The sequence below is a fragment of the Melospiza melodia genome, chromosome 3, assembly GCF_035770615.1.
Source record: "Melospiza melodia melodia isolate bMelMel2 chromosome 3, bMelMel2.pri, whole genome shotgun sequence".
Lineage (NCBI taxonomy): Eukaryota > Metazoa > Chordata > Aves > Passeriformes > Passerellidae > Melospiza > Melospiza melodia.
The window spans coordinates 46,159,505-46,180,900 of NC_086196.1; the positions used below are offsets into that span (position 1 = coordinate 46,159,505).

Sequence of the window (21,396 nt, forward strand, 5' to 3'; positions counted from 1 at the left end):
TAGTATGTATTTATATTTTGTGGAAATAACAATTTGAAAATACCATGTTCAGATACCAAAAAAGGAATAGAAAGTGCTTCAGAATCAATAAGCCCTAACATAAAGCAACCAAAGTCTTCAGAATTGCTTAGAATGAGAATTAGGTTCCATACCATACGGGGGCTATTCATCAGAAAAATCTTAGTTTTTCCAAGTCTGAATCACTTTTATTTTAGAATGAGCTGACATTAATAGAGTTGTTCAACGTACCTGTCCTGTATGCTCGGTTTCATCTTTGTTAATAAGATACATCAGAAAAAACCTACAAGCAAAGAAACAGCTATCAATAGAGTGTTTGGAAACATTAGGCAAACCACAAGGAGATGGAAATTATTCAGCATGTACAGTGATAATGCTGTTCATGGACTTACAAGTTCCAGATTTTTATCAATGATAATATTTTGAGAAATATTAAACATTTTCCTGTTGACATTCATTGTTCAACGAGTTGTATATTAATATGCATGATAGTCAGTTTGATTTACTGTAAAATCAGTTTAAATGAAGATTTTCTAAACTTTCTATTCCAAAACTTACAACAGACAACATTTTCTTGCCCATGAAAGCCCACTTGGAAGCAGACAGAAAATGGTCATTGGAAATTTCTTTCTTTACTCTTCCCACACTGAATAAAAAAAGCTGAATATATCCAAGAGATTTCTACTGCTGGAATTACAGGTTGGGAATATTTTAGTAGTGTACACAAGATCAACATGAGCAGAAAAGAATTTGCAATTTTTAAAAAAAACAACAGTCTGGAGGGTTTGAGCTGACATTCACTGGGTGATAATTTCAAAATTTCACTCGTAAGAGACATTCTCTCCAAACATATGTAAAAACATAAAATAGGATCATGCACAAAAAGAAAAAAACCCAATTCCTCAGGCTGAGGCACTTTAAAGCAAATATGCTACAGTATACTATCTATTCAGTATTTATTAAATAGGAACAAAACCCTGTATGATAGTACTTCCAATGTATTTTGTTTGCACATTTTTTTTTTTCAGGTGAAAGGTTTCTATAGCCATGTTTGACTTTGCAGTCTCCTTATTTTGTGCATATACAATGCCAGTTTAAAAACACAAAGACACAATCCATCCCCTGCTTCATACTGACAGCACTAGTATGAAATACACTCTGGCACTGGATTTTAATAGACGAGAGGAACAGTATGATAAAGTGGTTGTAGACCTGATAATTGGCTTTATTTAGTTTAGGGGTCACTGGTGCTCTGCTTGGATTTTCCAAAGGTGGACCCAATGCCCTTGGCTGATCCCTCTCATCTCTAGCTCCTCATTACAGTTCCCCTACCTCCTTTTGTCCCCAGGTTCTCTTGGTCAGCCTCAGCACTCCACACAAAATATTTTGTCCAATGCAAGTTCTTTTGTCTTACTGCTGTGTTTGTTCTCTCTTTCCATCATTCTCCAGGCCAGGCCGTACTGCTCCTCCGTACCTTACACCCCTCATTCAATTTTACAATTTATGTGACCTCTGCAACCACATATCAAGTTAATTTTTACCTACAACCTCATACAAACCTCTTCTGCCACAACCAAGCTGGAAAGATATGAAACTTAATTAATTAATTCCTTTCTGTCACTACCCCAGGATAATACATTCAGAAAGTGCACACCAAAGCCGAATAGCACTGACTATTACTTATGCAAAAGAAGTAATCAGGTATCTGCAGAGGCTGCAAGGACCATGGGTTAGTGAGGAGTGCATTTTTAGTGTACTTACAAATAATTGGCCAAGTTGTGCTCCTGTAGTGTGTGTGTTTCAAAGCCATGAGGCACTGTATCAAAGTAGTCATTTCCTATTCCACAGATAAAGCACTTTGTCTAGAAGAAAGAACACAGAGCACTTCAACACTACATAAAACACCTGCCCTGCTTTCAAAAAAGGCAAAAAAAAGTAACAATTTTCTTGAAAATGGCAATGCAGCATATATATTATGTGCTGCACAAAAAGGCTTTTCTTTAAATGATTCAGACTGGATACCTCAGTAAAAACACATGAATAGCAGCTTAGCTACCATCAGAATAGCTTCTTACTGTTTAAAAAACCAAATCTTTGCCAGCTCTAAGTGAACAGGTATCAAGAGACAGAATGGCATACAATGATCACAGCTGACTTTTTTAATCTTAAGCAGCGCTTACTGTGACACAGGACAATATTTACCTCAATGCTTGTCCAGCTGAAACTGAATATGCTCCAAGTTCACATTACAAAGTGAAGCTGGTTTGCAACACTTTCCTGACTTCTTACACATATACTTCAATGACAGAATAGAAAATCACAAAGTACAAGATACTTTCACACATATATTAAGCAAATAAAATTACATCTGAGATGAAATGCAACGTGACAGTGTTAACACTCTGCTTTAGAAACCTCTGGTTTGAGGATCCAAAAGATTTAAATAGCCACAGACATGTAATTCATTATAATTCACATTGCATGGTATCAGACCGTGTACAGGACTGTATTTTTCTCTTAGTTTGAAAAACCATCCACTAGCTAAATCATATTTTGCCTGAAAACACATACTCGTAAAATCTGAAAATATGTATGGTTCAGCAACTGAATGTTCTTACCTCCATGTCTTCCTTAACTTGCTCTTGCTGATCTCTTAACTCACCAAAAGCATCAATAATTAAACCTAGGGTTTAAGTTAAAATGATAGTTAATGTTCAATAACAATCATGACACAGAATATCTGGAAATCCAGGGATAACATATCTCTGATATGTTATCTCTAACATATCTAAAGAATATTAAAGGAGAATCTTTGCAGAAAGAATACACACCAATACACATTCTGAAGACAACAAAACTATGAACAAAAAAAAACAAGCCAAAGAAACACCAGCAACATGGCTGGCAGTACCATTTTGAATTATAAAATGGGACAAACAGACTTCTTTTTATTCCCAGTGCTCTAATCTTGACTTAGTACATTAAGATATAGGTGGGTTTACAGGGGCCCAATAGAAAAAATAATACTGTACATTTAACAGAGATTAGATATTTATTACATGGCAGATGCAGAGAGGCTCAGAGCTCCATGCATCCTCTCTCAAGATGATTGTCACGTAGTATAAGGTTCCACTATTGGAGCTCTGACAAAAATAAGGGGTCATTTCAGGGAGATACGAAAGAAGAACTAAAAGAATCACAGACTCTATGGCTCACACTCTAAACTGCTTATAACCTTTCCTGCACTTACTCCAATACAAATCAGGACTAACTCCACAGTGACTATTTACACTCCTGTACCCAAATCTGGACAGTTAAGGACTCTATTCTTCAGCCACTCATAAAATGAAGAAATGAACCACATGAGATACGCCAACTCAGGGTATAAAAAAATTTCCACCTTCCCAAAGGCCTTTAAAAAAACCCTGTTGCTTGAATAAAAGTAATAAACAATTTACCAGAAGTTAAAAGTTGCCTTTTGAATTTCCTCGTAGTGAGGGAGAAAGCACCCTTACTGCTGTCAAAATTATCCTAAGTTATCTGTCAGCTGACAGAAAGCAATGAGGTATCAGTATTTATGACAGCAAGTGAACCCAGCAAAACTGTTCATCAATTTTTCAAAAACTGAGAATATAATTCTGTTAACTTCTGTGAACTTTCATAAAAAATGACCTTTAGGGCATTCTTGACAATATTTTAAAGGTATAGAAGGGAAACAAACAGGGGTTTAAGTACTTCAGGTAATATCAATAAACATAACTAATGTAAACATAATTTTAAAAATCCTTTACATGCCAAAACACGTAATCCTTGACATGCCAAGGTATCCATTATCCAGATTACAACAGTGAGAAACACTATCAATCACATAGTATCACTGAAATTCCGAAGCTAACTTTCCACTGTCATTAACCAGGCTATACTAAAGCTGTTTCATATCAAGCACTTTTTTACTCTTATACATTGTTCAGATAAGGAAGCATCACACAAAAGAGCAATTTTATGTAAGAAAATATTTTACCACATAAAGCTATGGTCCCAGTTTCACACCGCTATTGCCAATCTGAAGATCTGCCAGATGGTCAAGAACTTATGACATTGGCAGAGGGAATAGTGACAGCAGTACTGATTTTGCCCATGAAAGCTCATGTAGGATGGGTTACACTGGTAAACAATTTGAAGTTGTGCCACAAGATTTCTATAGGAGGCTTTTAGAAAGAACAATGACAAGACAGAAACTGCAGTGACATCAGTATTCTTAGAGCAAAACATTTATTTTGTTTCTATTGATCCAGTTAGAGCCTGTTGATTTTACACAGACCCAGAAGAGCAGTGTATGATGAGTCAGCCAGGTGTGATTTTCTTTATAAACCTATCCTTTGTGATCTGTCCTGCTGTTCTGTCTGAATCTTAGGTTTGTGATTACCACAGCACTGAGATCTTTGTACTGCTAAATAATGCTTTCAGTCCCACTGTGGATTACAAAAGCATACCTTGGATAATTGCTAGCAGGATGACAATCACAAAGAAGAAGAAAGTGATGTCAAAGATAATCCGATAGATTTCATACTCATCTCCTGCTGGATCTTCTATCTCATCACCAATGCCTCCTCCTGCACGTACTCCAACGTACATATGAAACATGTAGCACTAGAAAAGAAAAAAACAAAGGGATAAAAAGGCTGTTTGCAGCTAAAAGCAAAAATACCCAGCGTTACAAATTCAGTAATTGGTAAAACTGGTCTATGGTCTAGGAACTATGACATGTCAAACCGTCTTTTTCTCTCCTTTGAGATTATGCATATTCCTGATGGGGGGGAAATGCCACTGTGCAGATGAAGCTGCAGTATTTCCTGTTCTGTAATTATGCAGCAGTTCAGTAAGATCAAAAGTTCAACTACCAGAAGCTCAGCAGCACCCCATGATTCATGTAAAATCATTTCAGCAGTGTAAATAGGAAATATCATCCCCACCATACCCATCTCCTTTTCCAATTTCTCAGCTCTAAAGTGAATGATTTTCCCTGTTTTTAGTGTTTCAAATTCACATTTAAAAATAAACAACCCTCCTCCTCAAGCCAAAATAAAACAAAACAAACCACAACCAAGCAAAACATCTTTGTGAATGCTTGTGCAGAGAAATAGCCTGTTCTAATTATTGAAAATATCTGAGAATAATACTGTGAAACTATGATATGAAAAGTGTTATACTAGGTCTGTCAGAACAGTTGCCTGGAATGCTGACAATACAAAATTTCCAGTTTATCATGTTATAGTTTAATAGAAAATTATGGTATCACCCTCTAGAGGTCTAGAGCAGGCGACTGCTTTTTTTCTTTAAGCACCTTTGCAAACTATAGGTCAAGGGTTCTCACTCATATCAAAAAATAGTGATGACAATAACTAACTCCTAAAACCTCACCATACAAAAAAAATCCATTCTTCTATTTCTATGCCACACTGTCCCCAAAATCCCTTCTGTAAGGAATTTATAAAGTACCATATAATTCTGAATGACCCTTGCCTGAAAAATCTAACAATTTCTAAAAGTATTTTATACTCCAAGACTAAAAGGTATTAATTAACTTAATGAGTGAATGCAGTGTTACTTATGTAAAAGGTTTTGGTTCTCTATTTCTAAAAAGTTATGTATATTAATTTTCTTTTCAATCCTATTTCAAGTCTTAGTGTTCTTACAAGGCACAACCCTGATTTTACAGCATATCACATGTTATTATAACTAATTCCTGTACAATATTATAGCCTTGTGGTATGAGTATTTTCAGAGAATTACAAAGCAGGTCATATTAGATCACTTCATGAGATCTCTACTCCAATCAGGGCCCACTACAACCTCAGAAAAAAATGTTTTAGGCTTTATCCAAGTCAGTTAATTAATACAACTTCCTAAGGATTGAGACTGGAACAAACTCTCTGAGCAATGTGATCCTTTGGCTCCCCTCAGTCAGAACACATTTTTCCACTTTATGTCCACAGTCTCCTGCCATGCCCTTCCTGTTAGGAGCTTGGATGGGTATTCCCAATAATCTTTCTGCAGACACTGGGAACTCCTCTTACCCACCCTCTACCATGAGAATTTCTCTTCTCTAAGCCAAACAAGCCCACTTCCCTCCACTCTTCCCACAGCAAGTGCTCCAGCATCTGACAGTTTAACAGCCCTTCAGTGATTCACATTCCATTTTATCTGGTTTTGGTGCATTGAATGTCCCAAAACCTGACAAAAATAAACTACTCTAGTTTATCTAGTTTAGCTATTTAGTTTAGTTTATCTATTTTAGATATATCTATTTATTTTATCAAATAAATAGTTTATCTATTTATTTGGCTTTTAAATGTTGTTGACTCCCTGGAAGAGATTCATGTTGCATAGCATACTGAAATACATTTACCATGATTTTTTACATTATTTTTTTTGAGAGATACTAAGAACAATGCATCTTGGAAATTCTTTTTGGTTTAAACTCTACCAGTCATAACTCCAAAGTCTGTCATTGTCTTAGTTAGCACAAAATAATTTAAGACAGTTTTGAACACTGTAGTTACCAAACTGCCTATTAAAGATAACTACGGCAATTCATGCTAAGAGGAACCGATGGATTTCAAAGCTTAAACAAGACTTTAAGTATTTTCATTACCTATGAAAATGCTTGCCTATGAATGACCTGTTGAATTTTGAGATTCAGAAGTGCTGCCCTTTAGCCAGCTCAGCTTCACAGCTTGTAGTTGTTTTGCATTTTTTGAACAGCTATATCAAAGTACAGTACCACATTTCTTCTACTCCTTTATAGAGGAGGTTTTTGAGCATACACAAGATGTATCTATTTGTTGAGGATGTTCATCATATTTGTCCATTTGTTTTCAACTGCAATATTTCCTGCATGCTGGCTAATGATATTACTGTTACCAATTAACAAGAAGGTCAGGACAAAACCACAACAGTTTGAGGGAAAAAAAAACCCAAAAAAACAAACAACTAAAAACCAGAAAACAAAATAAGACTTACTGTTAGCATATCATCACATTTCATGTCTGGCATGTCACCATCTTCACTCTTGTTGTAGAACTTGCGGAAAAAATTGAATGCCACTACTGTATACAAGTATACCACTACTGCCAGTAATCCCACTGTTAGGACAAGCTGGAAGACAAGATTACAGAATGGGTGTAACACCACTATGGAATTGTGATTTATCTTTTCTTTAAAAAAAAAAAAAAGGAAACTGACAATAAACTGTATCTAGTAGCAGCAGGAAAACATTTACTCTTTATATATTTTTGTAATACAGAGTAATATATCTGCATATTCTCACACAAAGATTGTGCATTTCCTTTCTTTTGATCAAACATAATTACAAAGACAAATTACACAGAAACATAATTACAAAGACAAATCTTATGGACAAATAAAAATAATCATTAATCCGATGATTAGAATCATATGGATTCCCCAAAATCAGATGGAAGATCTGAAAATTCACTACCTAATATAATATTACTATCATCTAGTACATAATTAGTTGAAATACAGTTATCTACTAATTTAACAGGAAAGCAACTTTATTTTTTACATATATGAAATTACATATAAAAAGAACCTTGTTCCTAATATTTTGATATCTTAGAAAAGCAGCAACAAGTAGTTCACTGCTCAACTGCAGCATCATTCCAATTTTGCTCTGAGCTTAATGGAAGCAGCTGGGAGGGAGCTTCAGTATTCTGTAAATTGACATCTCACTTGTGTAGCTCCTAGATTGAAAAAGTTCCTTATAAATAATGCCCCCTGCTTTCACAGGCACTCTTCTAAAACTTCAGGACTATTTTCAGAAGGGAGAATACCTTTGCACAAATCCCATTGTCTGGCTTCATCATCAACTCCAGTTCTAGAGCTCATGATGAAAGAACATTTCTGTTGTCAACCTGCAGAGCGCCTGACTCAAGTAGTGAAGTGATTTTTCCTGTGTAGTCCTTAAGTAAAAAAACTGGAAAGAGGTGACAGTTGATACCTGTTTGCCATTGTGGGTAACTGATGACAGGATAGTTCGCAATGTCTTGAATCCCATTGCAATGTCAAGGAGATGAGCAGCAAAGAAAAAATTGTTGTAATGGCCAAGGACTGACATGGTCATGTACCACGCTAGGTAAAGGAAAGACTAACAGAAAAAAAAAGTACATTCAAAATAAAATTCATGGTTTTCATCTTACTTCAAGACAATAAGGAAAAGTAGAAATTTCTCAAACATGCTTTTCTTTAAATAGAAAAAAGTTCTTTTTAAAGAGAGAATTTTCTAGATATCATTGAGAATTTTCTATTCATGCAACAATATTAAATCCACAAACACAAAGTCAACAAGATATGGGCAAAATCAAGAAATTCAGAATTTATACTATAAAAACTAATTTTGAAATTCCTAAACCCTTATTTGTAAATTTCTGCACTGTAAAAAAAAACTTATTAAAATTACTTTTAAAAATAATTTCTAAATAATTACATTAAGATATTAATGCCCAAGGTTAGCTAATGACAATTACAGAACTGTGCAGGCAACAAAAGAAATTTTATAATTAAGTATATTTAAGTAACCATAAATGTTAATTTCATCTGATCCTCTAACAATTAATTTTTATTGAACTGAAATACAAGTATTTATAAGAGAAATTATACTCCATCCCTTAAAAAAATATTAGTCCCAAACAAACACTGTTTACAGATCATGCAGTCTCTAGACCTTGAGGCTTACTGTTTCCACTTTTCCTGAGTACCTTCAGATTACCCTTTCATTTTCCATCTGTCGTAGCTCCAAAATAATTTTTCCCCAATTGTTTTCCTTACCAGTAAATTAAGTAACTAGGCAAACAAATAATTGTAAGACTGAAAAATCATATGATGACTGAATTAAACTGCATTTTAACATACTTGTTTATCTCTCCTAGTTTTTTTTCTTTTAAGACTCCCTTTTTCAAATTACTGGAATAATTTGTATCATTCTGTTGCACGTCTTACTATTGGTTTCAGTGATACAAATTTAGCAATTCAAGATATATTAACTATATTGATCTGACTGTGCTCCAGGAATATTCAAGTGTTAATAATATTTATGAACAACAGGAAAAATGGCACTTAGCATTTATAAAGTCAGTTTACTAATTCTACAGGGCTGTGCTTTCTTATTGCTTCTATTAAAGCTATCAGAAATAGGGCAGGAATTGACTGAGGTTCTATTAGCTACTACCAATGTAACTGAAAATATTTTGACAATGTCTCTTTAAGCTTTCAAGATTTTCTTCTTGTAGTAAAATAAATACAATCCAGAGTATTTCACACCTCTCATTGAAGCACTTTGCATTAACAAGTGCTTAGTTCCTTTTAGAACATGAATATATACATATATGCATAAACTGAGAAACTTACATTATCAGTGAAAACAACTCCTAATTTCCACATCTGATACTTAACATCAATGGAATTTAGCCTGCAAAAATTAAGAAAAAAAAAAACATTTAATAGCAAAACACAACTGGAAAACATTAAACACAATCTGTAGGAAGTGCATTGTCACATAGCAGGAGTCAACAGCTGATCAACTTCTTCAAAAGCTGAAATACATTAGAACCTTGTTCTAATTCAGACTTTTACTCTGGAATGAATCTGGCAAGAAACAAAAAAGCAAAAATCAAATTAAAAAGCACTGTTTTGAATTCATCAGATCTAATGTTGATTGATTTCGAAAATTTTATCATGCATACAAGTGACATAAGCTGTCTTTAAAATCCACGGAGAAAAAAATATTTTATTTTCTTTTTAGTGCAACCCACCTAAGTATGAATTAGCTAGTCAAAAAAGGTAACCGAATTTGCACCCTAAAATGCCAATTCTTTACCTTAGTCATTATAGCATACCTTGAGTGACACAATTGGATGACATTAAAGACAGACAAATTTAGATCAGATGAATCTCAGAGCTTGTTCAGAAAATTGACCCATTTTTCTAAGGATATAAGGAAAATCATTAATGAAAACAGGATCATTCTTACCAGTTAATGAGTTTTGACATAGGTACTTAGGAAAATCTTCTCTTAATGTTACTTTTTTAAAAGCAGAAAGCATCTCATCAGATAAAAAACATTTCTTTATTAACTGTTAACTAGGTAGGAAATACCCTTTTTATTGCACTGTGTCAAAATTTTATTGCACTGTGTCAAAATTTTGTGCCAGGCACTGAACAACATCAGCAGGTGATACTTCATGAAGAATGGTGCCCCTTGACTGTTGGAGAATTTTGCTCAGACATGGTTTGAAGGAAAAAAGGCCATGAAAATATACAGCTGATGGAAAAGTAAAAGGCTGCTGTAAGCAGCTAATTCTCACAGCCTGTTTCTGTAAACAACAAAAGTTCTCAGACATGTTTATGTAAACAGCAGAAGTTCTCATGTTGTTTTTAGTAACAAGTAAATCTTGTCCTTGGATAAGTTTTGGGAAAGCAAAAGTTGACAAACATGGAGGCCTTGAGAACTTTCATATCAGGGTGAGAACACAAATCTTGGTTTCAATAACAAACCACGGGTATTGAAAACAAAAGGAGGGGTTAATGTGTAATCTGTGACCTATGGTGAGCTTGGATTTTGTAATATGTATAAGCTTAATTAACACCACTATAAAAGTGTGTGAGTGAGATCAATAAATTGGAGTCGATGCTGACCAACAAAGATGGGTCGTCTCCCTTCACTTTCAACACTTGACCATTACAAAAAAGAAACCATTGAACCAAAACAAAACAATGAGTTATAGGGTGTCTGTCAGCTTTCTGTGTGTCTTGAATACAGAGCATAGAACAGATTATTTTGAGGTATCCTTCTGCAAAGCCTCTGCAAGGATCCACTAGGCTTAAGATTCCCAAGAAAATAATCAAAGGAGGAGTTATTTTACATTAGCATCCATAAGGGGAAAGGTTTGAAACTGAGATTCCTTTGTGTGCATCAAAGGAACAGGCTGAGAATTGGGACATTAACAGTGACTGTGCCTGCCTCTCAACCACAAAGGCTGATGTCCCCACCCACCTGCAGATATATACTTCTACTCAGACTAACAGGCACATCCACACTTTTGTAAATCCTATAGCGTCATCATAGCAAGTACAAATCTTGAGACTTCAGGTGAAAAAACTACTGCAAGTAAAAGTCCTTACTTTTTCACTAGCCATTACAGGCAAGAGATATACTGTCACTTGAGGAAAAAGTCTTCTATTTTTCCAGGAACAATTCTGCTCTCTGAGAAACTACAATACTAAAAAGGAGGTTACCCTCTCCAGAATATTTTGAAAGCCTAGGTCACTAGTTCTCATGGAAAGGAAGAGCAAGACCTTTTAAATTCTTCCACATTCTGAGGCCAACTGCATTCATTGTTCATACACTTCATATTTAGGATATGGTTTCCCACCAACCTATAAAAATTTCAGATCTTCCAGGAAAAACTTATTTACAATTTCTCTATTCGTGAAAGTGGAAGACACATTCTTCCATGGGAGCATTTGACAGAAACCCTACTTATTTTCCAATTTAGCCTTATGTCAAAGTTTGCTGCAGATGCTTAAGGCTTATCCACCTCTTCTATTGACTCTGACTAAACTAATGATCCCAGAAACAACAGCAGTTAGAAAGGTAAAGGGAAATAAAAATAGCACCTCTGAAAATTAACTTTCATGTTTGTGTCTTCCACATTATTTTCTCAAATATTCTACATCCATGATGCATCTAATTTAACACCCTCCACCCAAAATGAGAAACAAATTCAATGGAAAAACAGCAGCTCCGTCTCAATCTCAGTATGAAAAATTTAACTGTCTTTACTGTCTAATCTGCAGGAAAGCTCCAACCACATCATCCTTCTAAGCTGGCTACAGTTAAATAATACTGCAACATATTTAAATGATTTAAATATTAAAATATTTATACATTTAAATAAATACACTTAAAAATATTCAAGGCTGCATCAACCAGCTGGATGGCTCTTGAAGAGTCAGTAAAATGCAGATTTTTTTAATGCAGTATATCACTGCAGAAGCTTTTGAAGCATGGCCACCTGCAAACAGGGTGCTTTAAGTCCCTAGCAAAAAGACAGATGCAAATCCCAGGCTATTTTTCCAAAGGAAAGAGAGAGAAAAAGTAGGAGCCTGGGGTCAAGGAGACTTGTTCAATTGCATTGAAGATGAAAATGCTGCTCAGTGCACTTCCCTCCTGTGTTGTGAGACACTGCTATCCGGTCTGTGCCACCTCCTCCTAGCACAGGCAGAAGCAGAAGCATCAGAGCTGAAACGTACACCAGGTTGCACCATTCTCTATTTTCTTCCCAAATTATTGCAGTAATGGATCAGTTCCAATGTTTTTTTTTCTACCTCTTTCTTCACTGCATGGTAAATACATGTCAAATTTGGAATCTGGAATATGTGTAAATTTTAGTAGCTTCATTTGTATTCGCTTTTGAAACTGTTAAAAAGTGGATAAACATACCTTCCTGAAGAGTATATTTTTTTATGCGACTGGTTCTGCAAATTTTTATAATAGTTTTTTATTTTCCTGCAACATATCAATCTGTTATGAGTATGAAATGACTCCTCCAGGAAGAACAGGAAAGATGGATGAGGTCATAAATTTTTTTTACTGTATATAACATGGAGGAGATATTAGAGATGTTAAAAAAAAGCAGCATCCTTCAGACATGATTCCTAAATTAAATATTTTATCAGCCTTCTTCAACTGCTTTATACTGGTCTGTTTTTTCAAGATTATTCACAGAAAAATTATTTAAATATTTTTCCCCTCATATGAGTATGAGCACACAGGGAAGGGAAAGTAGTTTTTGTTTGTTTGTTTGTTTTTATACCAATAATAAAAGTAGTAGGTTTTTTCCTAAACTGAAGCATAGGTCCTACTGCAATCCAGCAAGAACAAAATAGCGTAGAAGACAGCAATCAGGAAAGTACTTCTGCCACAATATTAAATTTTATTTAGTACTGAAATGCCACAGAGTCCTTGAGCCTTCACACTGCATCTGGTTGATTGTTCAGACAGACTCCTGATTTATTAATATCCATCTTTTATAAAGATGGATAAAAGAGCCATCCTTACAAAATCAGCTCTTGCTTCAATGCACTTCTAATCTACCAGTACTCTCACTGCCTACTTCTCATAATTCTTGCACACCCATTGATAAAATGTTTTTAGAGAGAACTTGAAATAAACCCTTACATCAGAATCTCTGTAGCATTAAAATTCCATCTATTAAAATATGTTCTATCTAGTTAAATACCTTATTATAATGCAGAACTGGAAAAAACATTTTTTGCGGTGCTTTATAAAAGCCTGTTCGACAAAGAAGAGTTTACTACTCTGAATGTCTAGCAGCTTCTGCTTCTCTTCATTTCTGTCTCCCAAATGATATATAAATGCATAGTTTAGGGAAAACAAGTTATAAAAGGATGTGAAGATTAATCATCCAATTCCCAGATTTTATTGGTAACTAGCACGTAAATTTATTTGATCTTCTCCTTATAATCAGAACACACAGGGCCATTTTTGCCCATTCCTTCCAGCAGAGCTGAACTGAGAACTTGAAGAGGAGATTCCAGCCCAGCTGTGATGACACTGTCCCAAGAGTGGGAATGTGATGTGCTGCTGTGCACTAAACTAAACTAAATCTTCATACATAAAAAACCAGAGAAATCCTGCATAAACATTGTCTATAATTAAATAAATTTACTGTATCACACAATATAAGAATTGTTTTCTTATGCAAATATACGTGAGCAACAGATGTTCTGTCTGAATGACAAACCTTGAATGCTTGATTTTAACTTACAAAAAACCCTAACAAAATTAAAAATAAAACGAAACAAACAAAAAACCCCAATCACAAACAAAGTGTAGGCAAATGCTTACACAGCAGAAAAGGAGCTATCCTTCTTTGGTTTCTTCTTTTCTCGAGCATCACTGAAATCAAGAGCAGCTTTGTCCATTCCTAGTAATTCGCTGATCCTGTCACGGCCATAGAACTCACCATATTTATCCATTACCTAAAGTTAGAAGGAACATTCAAAAATATTCATTAGTGGGGTAGATCAGTAGTTATTTGGCCTGGATCTGAAGACAAGAGGTTTAACATATAAGGAGCCTGAAAACAGTGCATCATGATTATGAATGACATTGTGATCACAAGATCTTGAACACAGATTGAACACAGAGTTGTGGCAAAAAACAATTTTCATTGCATTCAAACTAGGCCCTATCTCTTTCTAACAAAACTTAACGTGTTTCATAAGTAATTTTCCTGGAAATAAATATTTTACTTGCTTTCATTCTGACTGAACACACATCTCCTTCCTAAATATTATCTGTCTCTTCTCATTTCAAAAAGAATAGTCAAATACATTTTTTTTTAATAAAAAGATCATAACTCAGTAACTCCTGTAGGTGAAGACGTATTTTGCCACCTTTCTAATAGGAAAGGCTTTAAATATTTCTTGATATTTTTTCAGATTTTTTGGAAGCTTTTTTTGTAGCAAGCCTGGAAACATTGCTTCATTATATGTATTATTTTGTAGACTAGGGTTTAAAATACAAATATATATAAAAGAAGACATTCATTGCAAATAGTATATTTGAAGACAGTTAAATCACACAGTGCAGTTCCTCAGTCAAAGCTAAAGTCTTCCACACAACTTAAACCATACTCCTTTCCTTTTGATTTGAGCCTTCCTTGACCATCTACAGTGACAGAACAAATGCAGAATTGTATTTTCTTTCTCAAGAACTCTGTGAGAGCTAATGCTTTCCCTTTGCTTAGACAGATGTAGAAATCTCTACATAATAACCTAAAAGATTAAAAAAAATTCAATACTAAAATGAGTGCACAATGCTAAGGAATTTTTTTGGTCAGGTTGACCCAAGACTGTTACAAAGCAGAAGAGCTAAGAGTATTAAAAAACATGTTTCCAAAATTATGATACAAGATCGGCATTAAATTGTGAAGGAGGGGTAAATCTCATCCAATAACATGCACACCCTCTTTTACAACTGTGACCAAATACACTAAAAAGATTCTTTTTGCTGTAAGCTATTGTACAAGCATTAGATTTATTTCTTAAGAGCAAGCTGAAAAAACATTCAAAATAGCATTTCTAAGAATGCTGGAGCCTAGAGGACTACAGTGACACAGGGGCAGGCAGGAACCCAAAATATGGATTCACAGTGAATGGATGCTCTGCCTGGTCCCTCCCAGGGCAGCCCCAGGAGAGCCTCAGACCCAAATCTGAACCCCATCAAAATGAGTCACTGGTAAAACTCTCCAGATCACTGGTCAGACTAAGAGGATTACTGCCAAGGGATGCATACACTATGCATCCCATAAATGGGATTTTATTGGATGTTACAGGGAGAAAGTAAAGATGGAGAAAGGGATGGATTTAAGTGACTTGGGGAAAAATATCCATGGGAAAATAGAGAGGTAAGGGACAAAACAGGCCAACTAACTTCCCTACCAGGGAGTTAGAGGTGCCTGATTATGCCCTGTGCCTAATATCTCAATTTGTCCTGTCTTCCTATTAATTAATTTTTAACCTGCTATTGGGTAAGGGACAACACCATTCTCTGTGTATGGAGGTGAATACATAAATACAGACAAGATATTTTACATACTTTCTATTATACATACAAGCACATACAAAATGCTTCACGTAATTTCATGAATGTATCTGAATTTCTGTTTTACACAAAATCTGTAAGTAGAAAAAGTTAGAAATATATAAAATAAATAGTTGTAAGAATGTGGTAAGGAATTCTGTGTGTTTCAAAATAGTAAATATCAAAATCTACACTGAATCAAAGTTATATTTCAAAGTGTAGTCCACAATCCTCGCAACATGAACAGAAATATGCACTAGAATTTTATTTTAACCTCATAAATCTCTTTAAAAAGAAGCCTCACCTTTCTTTTCACAAACTTGTCCCAGTAGTTATTTGGAAAAGACCTGAAAAACAGAGATAAACAAGATTACATTTTAGATAAATATATACCAATTCTGTTTCTATGAGTCTCTGTGTGGTGGCTGCCACCAGTCAGTCACTTGTGAACCCTCTGGAATGAAAGTTGCCAAATGGTGTTCAGCCTACCATGTAAATGTGAGAAGCACAGCAGAGCCAATGCCTGCACACAGGATTCTAGAGCAGCTACATCCCACACACAGCCCCACCTGGCAGAGAAACAGAGCTTTAAATATGTGATGCAAAGCACAGCTCACTTTTGAACTTACAGCAATGCACAACCATCATCACTCTCCTTGCCAAAACAAACCCATCCCTCTTCCTTTTTTTCTTTTCTGAAGAGAAATAATTTTAAGGCAAAAATTTGGGAATGCATAAGATTAAATAGTAAGAGTAAAAATGACAGTAAACATTAGCCTTGCAGGTGCCTGAAAATTTTGCATATCCTTGCTAGAAATATATTTCTAATAATTGTTTATTTTAGACAAGATGGATGATAAGTATGTAATTGGGGAAACAGAAAAGCAATTACTTACAGGGCTATAATGAGACAGAGTAAGCAAAAACTCACTGTGTGTTGATTACAAGTCTATCCCACTGTCCCTTAATATCATCCTCTGATGGTTGCTCAGTTATATATAGCCCATCAAATTCCAATTTCCTTGCCACTTCCTTTTCTCTCTTAAAAATAACCAGTGGAACCTGCAGTTGAAAGAAAATTACAGGAATTATATAAAATGCACTGATATGTCTGCAAACTTTAAGAAAAGCTGGTTGTTATGAAGAAACAAGTATCAAAACTGAACAAAGCAAAAACAGTACTTGAAAAAATTAAAAGACTTAACAATTCCCTAGAACACAGAAAATATACTGATACACTAGGGTCAGGTAATTCAGATTCATTAAACTGCAGTGTGCTAAACTGTCATAAAAGATGGTCAAAATACCCGAAGAGGGATCCTTCAAATAAAACAGTTTTTCAGTGCCATGAAAGGATTACAGGTAGTCAAGTGAAAGAGACCTAAAATATCTTTTTTAATCCTTCAAAATTCTAGTTCCAAATATTATTTTGAGATGGTATTTTTTTATTTCATTTTGATACCCAGAGATGTTAGAGGCTCATTTTATTCGTTAAAGAATTTTTGAGGTTTCACAGTGGGAAACAAAGTGTTTTGTATAGAGACCAAAGACTGTAAGCAACGAAAAAGAATTGTCAGCAGCTGAGACAGCTAGCCAGGCTTTATCTACAGCCCTCTTTCATCAGCTGGATGACTTCAAAAGTACATTTCAAGAAGGCAGATGTAAATAGCGGTCCAAATTGAGTGAATTTTCTTAAGAAATGTGGTAACCAAAAAAAGTAAACTTTTTACTTTATCCTACTCTTTCCTGGAGCTATTTCACAGATCCCAAAAATTCACCTACCTTGCATTATCCACCTTCACTGCGTAGTCAAGATTATTACTATTTCAGTATACTCATGGACATGAATACACTGAAATAGTAATAAGGAAAATCAAGACTACTCTAGCAATATGGTGATTACATTAGATACAATAAAAAAGAGTTCCAACACTATTTTCAGACAGCTAAATGAGAAAAATGTAATGGATTCATGCTAAGCAATATTTAGAGGCAAACCTAACACACACAGGCCTGCAGTTCAGAAAATTTTGGACTTAAAGACCTCCAAAATTGAGACTGAAAACATATTTGGACCATATTTTGGTTTCAGAATTGGAAATAAATCAATTAATTAAGATAAATATTGATAAAAATCTTTTTCCCTTCTAGTCAGAGAACAGATGTTCTCAAAAAAAGTAGCATAAAATGTCATAGTAGAAACAAACAAAAAATTATGAGGTGGGAGAAGGAAACATCTCAAAAAACAGAAACCTAAGCTTTCATGCCGCCTGGCATCTAATGCAACCAAAAAGTGGTGTAGTATCTACTGACCAGTAGGGGTACTTAAAGTAGAGATGAAAATCAACACTAAAAGTAGTTTTCCTTGAGCTACAAATGCAAACTTTGTCCTTTAGCATAGAACAAATTACTAGGCATTGAAATAGGAAAAGAAAAATATTAAGGACCACACAAGACCTTAACAGAGATATAAGGACAAATGAGCAGCTGGGTCATATCAAGGGTCCATTTAATTTAGCACTATCTTGCACTTTGACTTACAGCTTTTTCCCTGGAAGTGTGCAAAAATGGGGGAAGTACATGCCAGATATACTTCTCCCAGCTCCAGAGATTTATGAAATTTGGTTTTCTTAAACCACAATCAGCATTTTGCCAGACGAAGTGGCATCTTTAGTTTTCAGATCCCTAACAGAGATCTTCTCCAAGATAGTCCTTTAAAAGATGCTTAGGCTCCTGCCAAAACACTACCAGCAGAGTGTGTGTGCAGGAACAGCAGGCATTTTTCAGAGTCACAATATGCAGCAGCAGAAGTCCAAAATGCTGCATTCTTTTCAAATGACCTAATTGACAGACTAATAATGCAGCATCTAAAACTGCCATCTGTGTCATGTGCATTCACACCTTGTCTTGGCAGTCACAAGCAGCTTCTGAAGCAGGTTACTGCTGCAACTGTCTGACTAACTGCAAATCAGACTCTGGCCTACAGCCCCCTGAACAGACACATCACCTAACACACACTTTCTGTGTACATTACACAAACAACCCAGATTTTTTTCACAAAGTGCCCCAATCTGCTTAAGCAGGTTGACTTTAAGTTAGACTGCTAGACAGATTAGAAAGTTTAGACCTAGAAAAAAATAGTTAATTTTTTTTCTTACTTTCAAACAATAATACCCTATGATGCAGAAGAATGAGATGACTGTGTGTAGGATGGCCAAAATCCTCAGTGTGGGCTCCATGTAGCCACTGCTTTCTTCCAGGACATAATGCACTGCAATGACCCTCTCATCATCACTTTCCAGGATGTTCAACTTGGTACTTTCACCATCAGATACCACAGGAAGCTCCTTTTCTTCTGTCACAGCAGATGTGGAGACCTGTTTAAAACAATATTGCAATATTCTTTTGACAGGAGCTTTACAATACTACAAGTTAAGTTGTTAAGCTGAAAAAATGATACCAAAGACAAAATAATTGTAAAGAAATTTTAAAGAACTTTTGCTTTTGCATAAAAATGTCCAAAAAGAATACTTCAGCAAGACCTTTTCATCTGGTTACACCACTCTGTGAAAATGTGTTTTTTCTTTCCTTTTTTTCCCACTGTCTGTCCATGTTACCAAATCTGGTCCATGACGAATTTTATCACTTCAAATTCAAGAAAGGGCACAGCCCTCTTAGAAGAAATGCTTGACAGTAGTCTTTATCATCACAGCTCTCTGTCAGAAAATTATTCAAGTCCAAAGACTCCAGAGTTGCATTAATGTTCCAAAAATCTTGACAAATTCAGTGATATTCTAGGCAGCTTAAGATCATGTGACTCCCGGCTGTAAAAACCCTTTCAGGTGGGTGCAATGGCACAAGAAAACATCTCAACTGACAGGGATTAGTTTAAGTTACCTGTGAAGGCTCAGCTTGGCAGCTTCACTGTACTGGGAAATGGAGCATCTGAGGCAAGGGTTTGACTCTCAGCCTGCTGCCTTTGTCCTAGCACAATGCTCTATCAACAGCTATCTGTGTACTGGAAATCTATTTTTACTTCACACAAACATTACAGCTGTCACCATGTTAGATTTCTGAAGTGGCAGGATGAAGCAGGTATTTAACCTGTTAGGCTAGGCAGTTGTACCATAACATATTGACTACAAAACATATTGACTACAAAATCCAGATGTTTTCCAGTGTGCAACTTAAATAGTAGTATTTTTAGAAATTTACCTTATAGAAAAGAAGGATGAAGTTGATGGCAAAAGCAACAAATAACGCCAACATCCTCATGTTGTAAAAGTTTCGTGCAAAATAATTCTGAAAAGAGGACAGAACATAAATACACTTTGCCTAATAAAGATTCAGCCATCATTAGTAAATTGCTGCTGAGAGGGGTTTTTTGTGGATTTTTTTTCCCCTTATAGAACTTTATAATAAAATTATAAATATTAAAAAAAAAAACTAACAAACATTTTGAGGGATGTACAAGTTCTCTCCTACTTGACACATGCAATAATGAATAAAGAAACTTTAATTTCACTCTATTTATAAAAGATGAAGGATTTCTAATTGCCTCTTACTTATTTTTCATTCTCCTCTCAATACACTTTGAAACAACAGAGACATGACAATGTAAGAGCAATGTAATAATACAGAAGTCTCTATCTTCCCTGTAGTTCAATATTCATACATAAAGCAAATTGCCACTTTTACCAAAAAATAAAAAACTCTGCATATAAGTTTATCTTAAACATCTTCTACTCCTAAATCAACTGCATTTTTACCAGGCCAGCAAAAATTCATATGTGACCTGAGTACCATGAATTGAAAGATTTTCTGACATTTTGATGCTATCCAAAGGACTGCAGAAAAGTATCTTTTCCCTTCCTGACAACACACAAACCTTTACAGCACACATTTTGAATATTTTAACACTCCTACAGGAATTCTGCCATTTTTCAGCCCTAATCATAGATGACTATTAGTGAATTATAAAATGAAACTATTAGAAAAAAATTTAGCTAAATTCACCTTATTGTAATGGGACCCGCCTAAAAATGTACCTCAGTTCAAAGGCCAAATTAAAACACTTAATTTCTTAATAAGATTTTGACTGCAGTTTTGCTATATTCTTATGCTAGTAGTAGACCATCCCTACACAATTATATACTGTATGCATAGCAAAAGTGTATTTCTTTTTGCTTTGTATTTCACTCTGGCCTCAGAGAATATAAATGCATTTCAAGCAATTATGGAGCACATATTATCTGATATTTTACTGAGAGACTCTGAGATGCAGTTTTACATTTTCATAAAGTCTTATTTTCTACAGGTTTTGAAAAGTTTGACAAATACTGACTTGATACTTCACAAAAAAAAAATCTGCAACATCTTTTCTTATTCACTTCAGGTTAAAGCACTGTATCTTAGTTGGTTCTTTTTAAAGGAGAGCTTGTAATTTCCCAAAGGTGTCTCTCAGGGAAGGAGACATCTTACTGTCTTACTGGCTGCTGTAAAAATTCAGGAACTTTACTACCATAAAAATGCATGGATGTTTTCCATGATACACAGGCATCTCTGAATGTCTAGGCTTGAGACAATAATTGTCTTCCTAAGGAATAATATCTTGTATACTAAGTTATTTGTGTGTTTCTTTTCTCTAATATTGCCATCAAACCTTTGCTTCATTGTCCTTTTTATGG

The 21,396-nt window shown here is 35.0% G+C and overlaps 1 protein-coding gene across 10 annotated transcripts in view; it reads right to left on the reverse strand.

Moving 5' to 3' along the window:
* The window catches only part of RYR2 (ryanodine receptor 2), a 381,629-nt gene that overhangs the window by 2,707 nt on the left and 357,526 nt on the right, over nucleotides 1-21,396 (reverse strand). For all 10 annotated transcript variants that reach the window (XM_063151586.1, XM_063151578.1, XM_063151584.1 and 7 more), the window contains 12 exons: nucleotides 19,925-20,011; nucleotides 18,868-19,086; nucleotides 16,641-16,771; nucleotides 16,014-16,056; nucleotides 13,970-14,103; nucleotides 9,448-9,508; nucleotides 8,042-8,188; nucleotides 7,042-7,176; nucleotides 4,512-4,668; nucleotides 2,637-2,701; nucleotides 1,780-1,880; nucleotides 250-301 (listed from right to left, as the gene is read on the reverse strand). In XM_063151586.1, coding sequence (XP_063007656.1) covers nucleotides 250-301; nucleotides 1,780-1,880; nucleotides 2,637-2,701; nucleotides 4,512-4,668; nucleotides 7,042-7,176; nucleotides 8,042-8,188; nucleotides 9,448-9,508; nucleotides 13,970-14,103; nucleotides 16,014-16,056; nucleotides 16,641-16,771; nucleotides 18,868-19,086; nucleotides 19,925-20,011 — 1,332 coding nt within the window. The remainder of the gene's footprint in view (nucleotides 1-249; nucleotides 302-1,779; nucleotides 1,881-2,636; nucleotides 2,702-4,511; nucleotides 4,669-7,041; nucleotides 7,177-8,041; nucleotides 8,189-9,447; nucleotides 9,509-13,969; nucleotides 14,104-16,013; nucleotides 16,057-16,640; nucleotides 16,772-18,867; nucleotides 19,087-19,924; nucleotides 20,012-21,396) is intronic.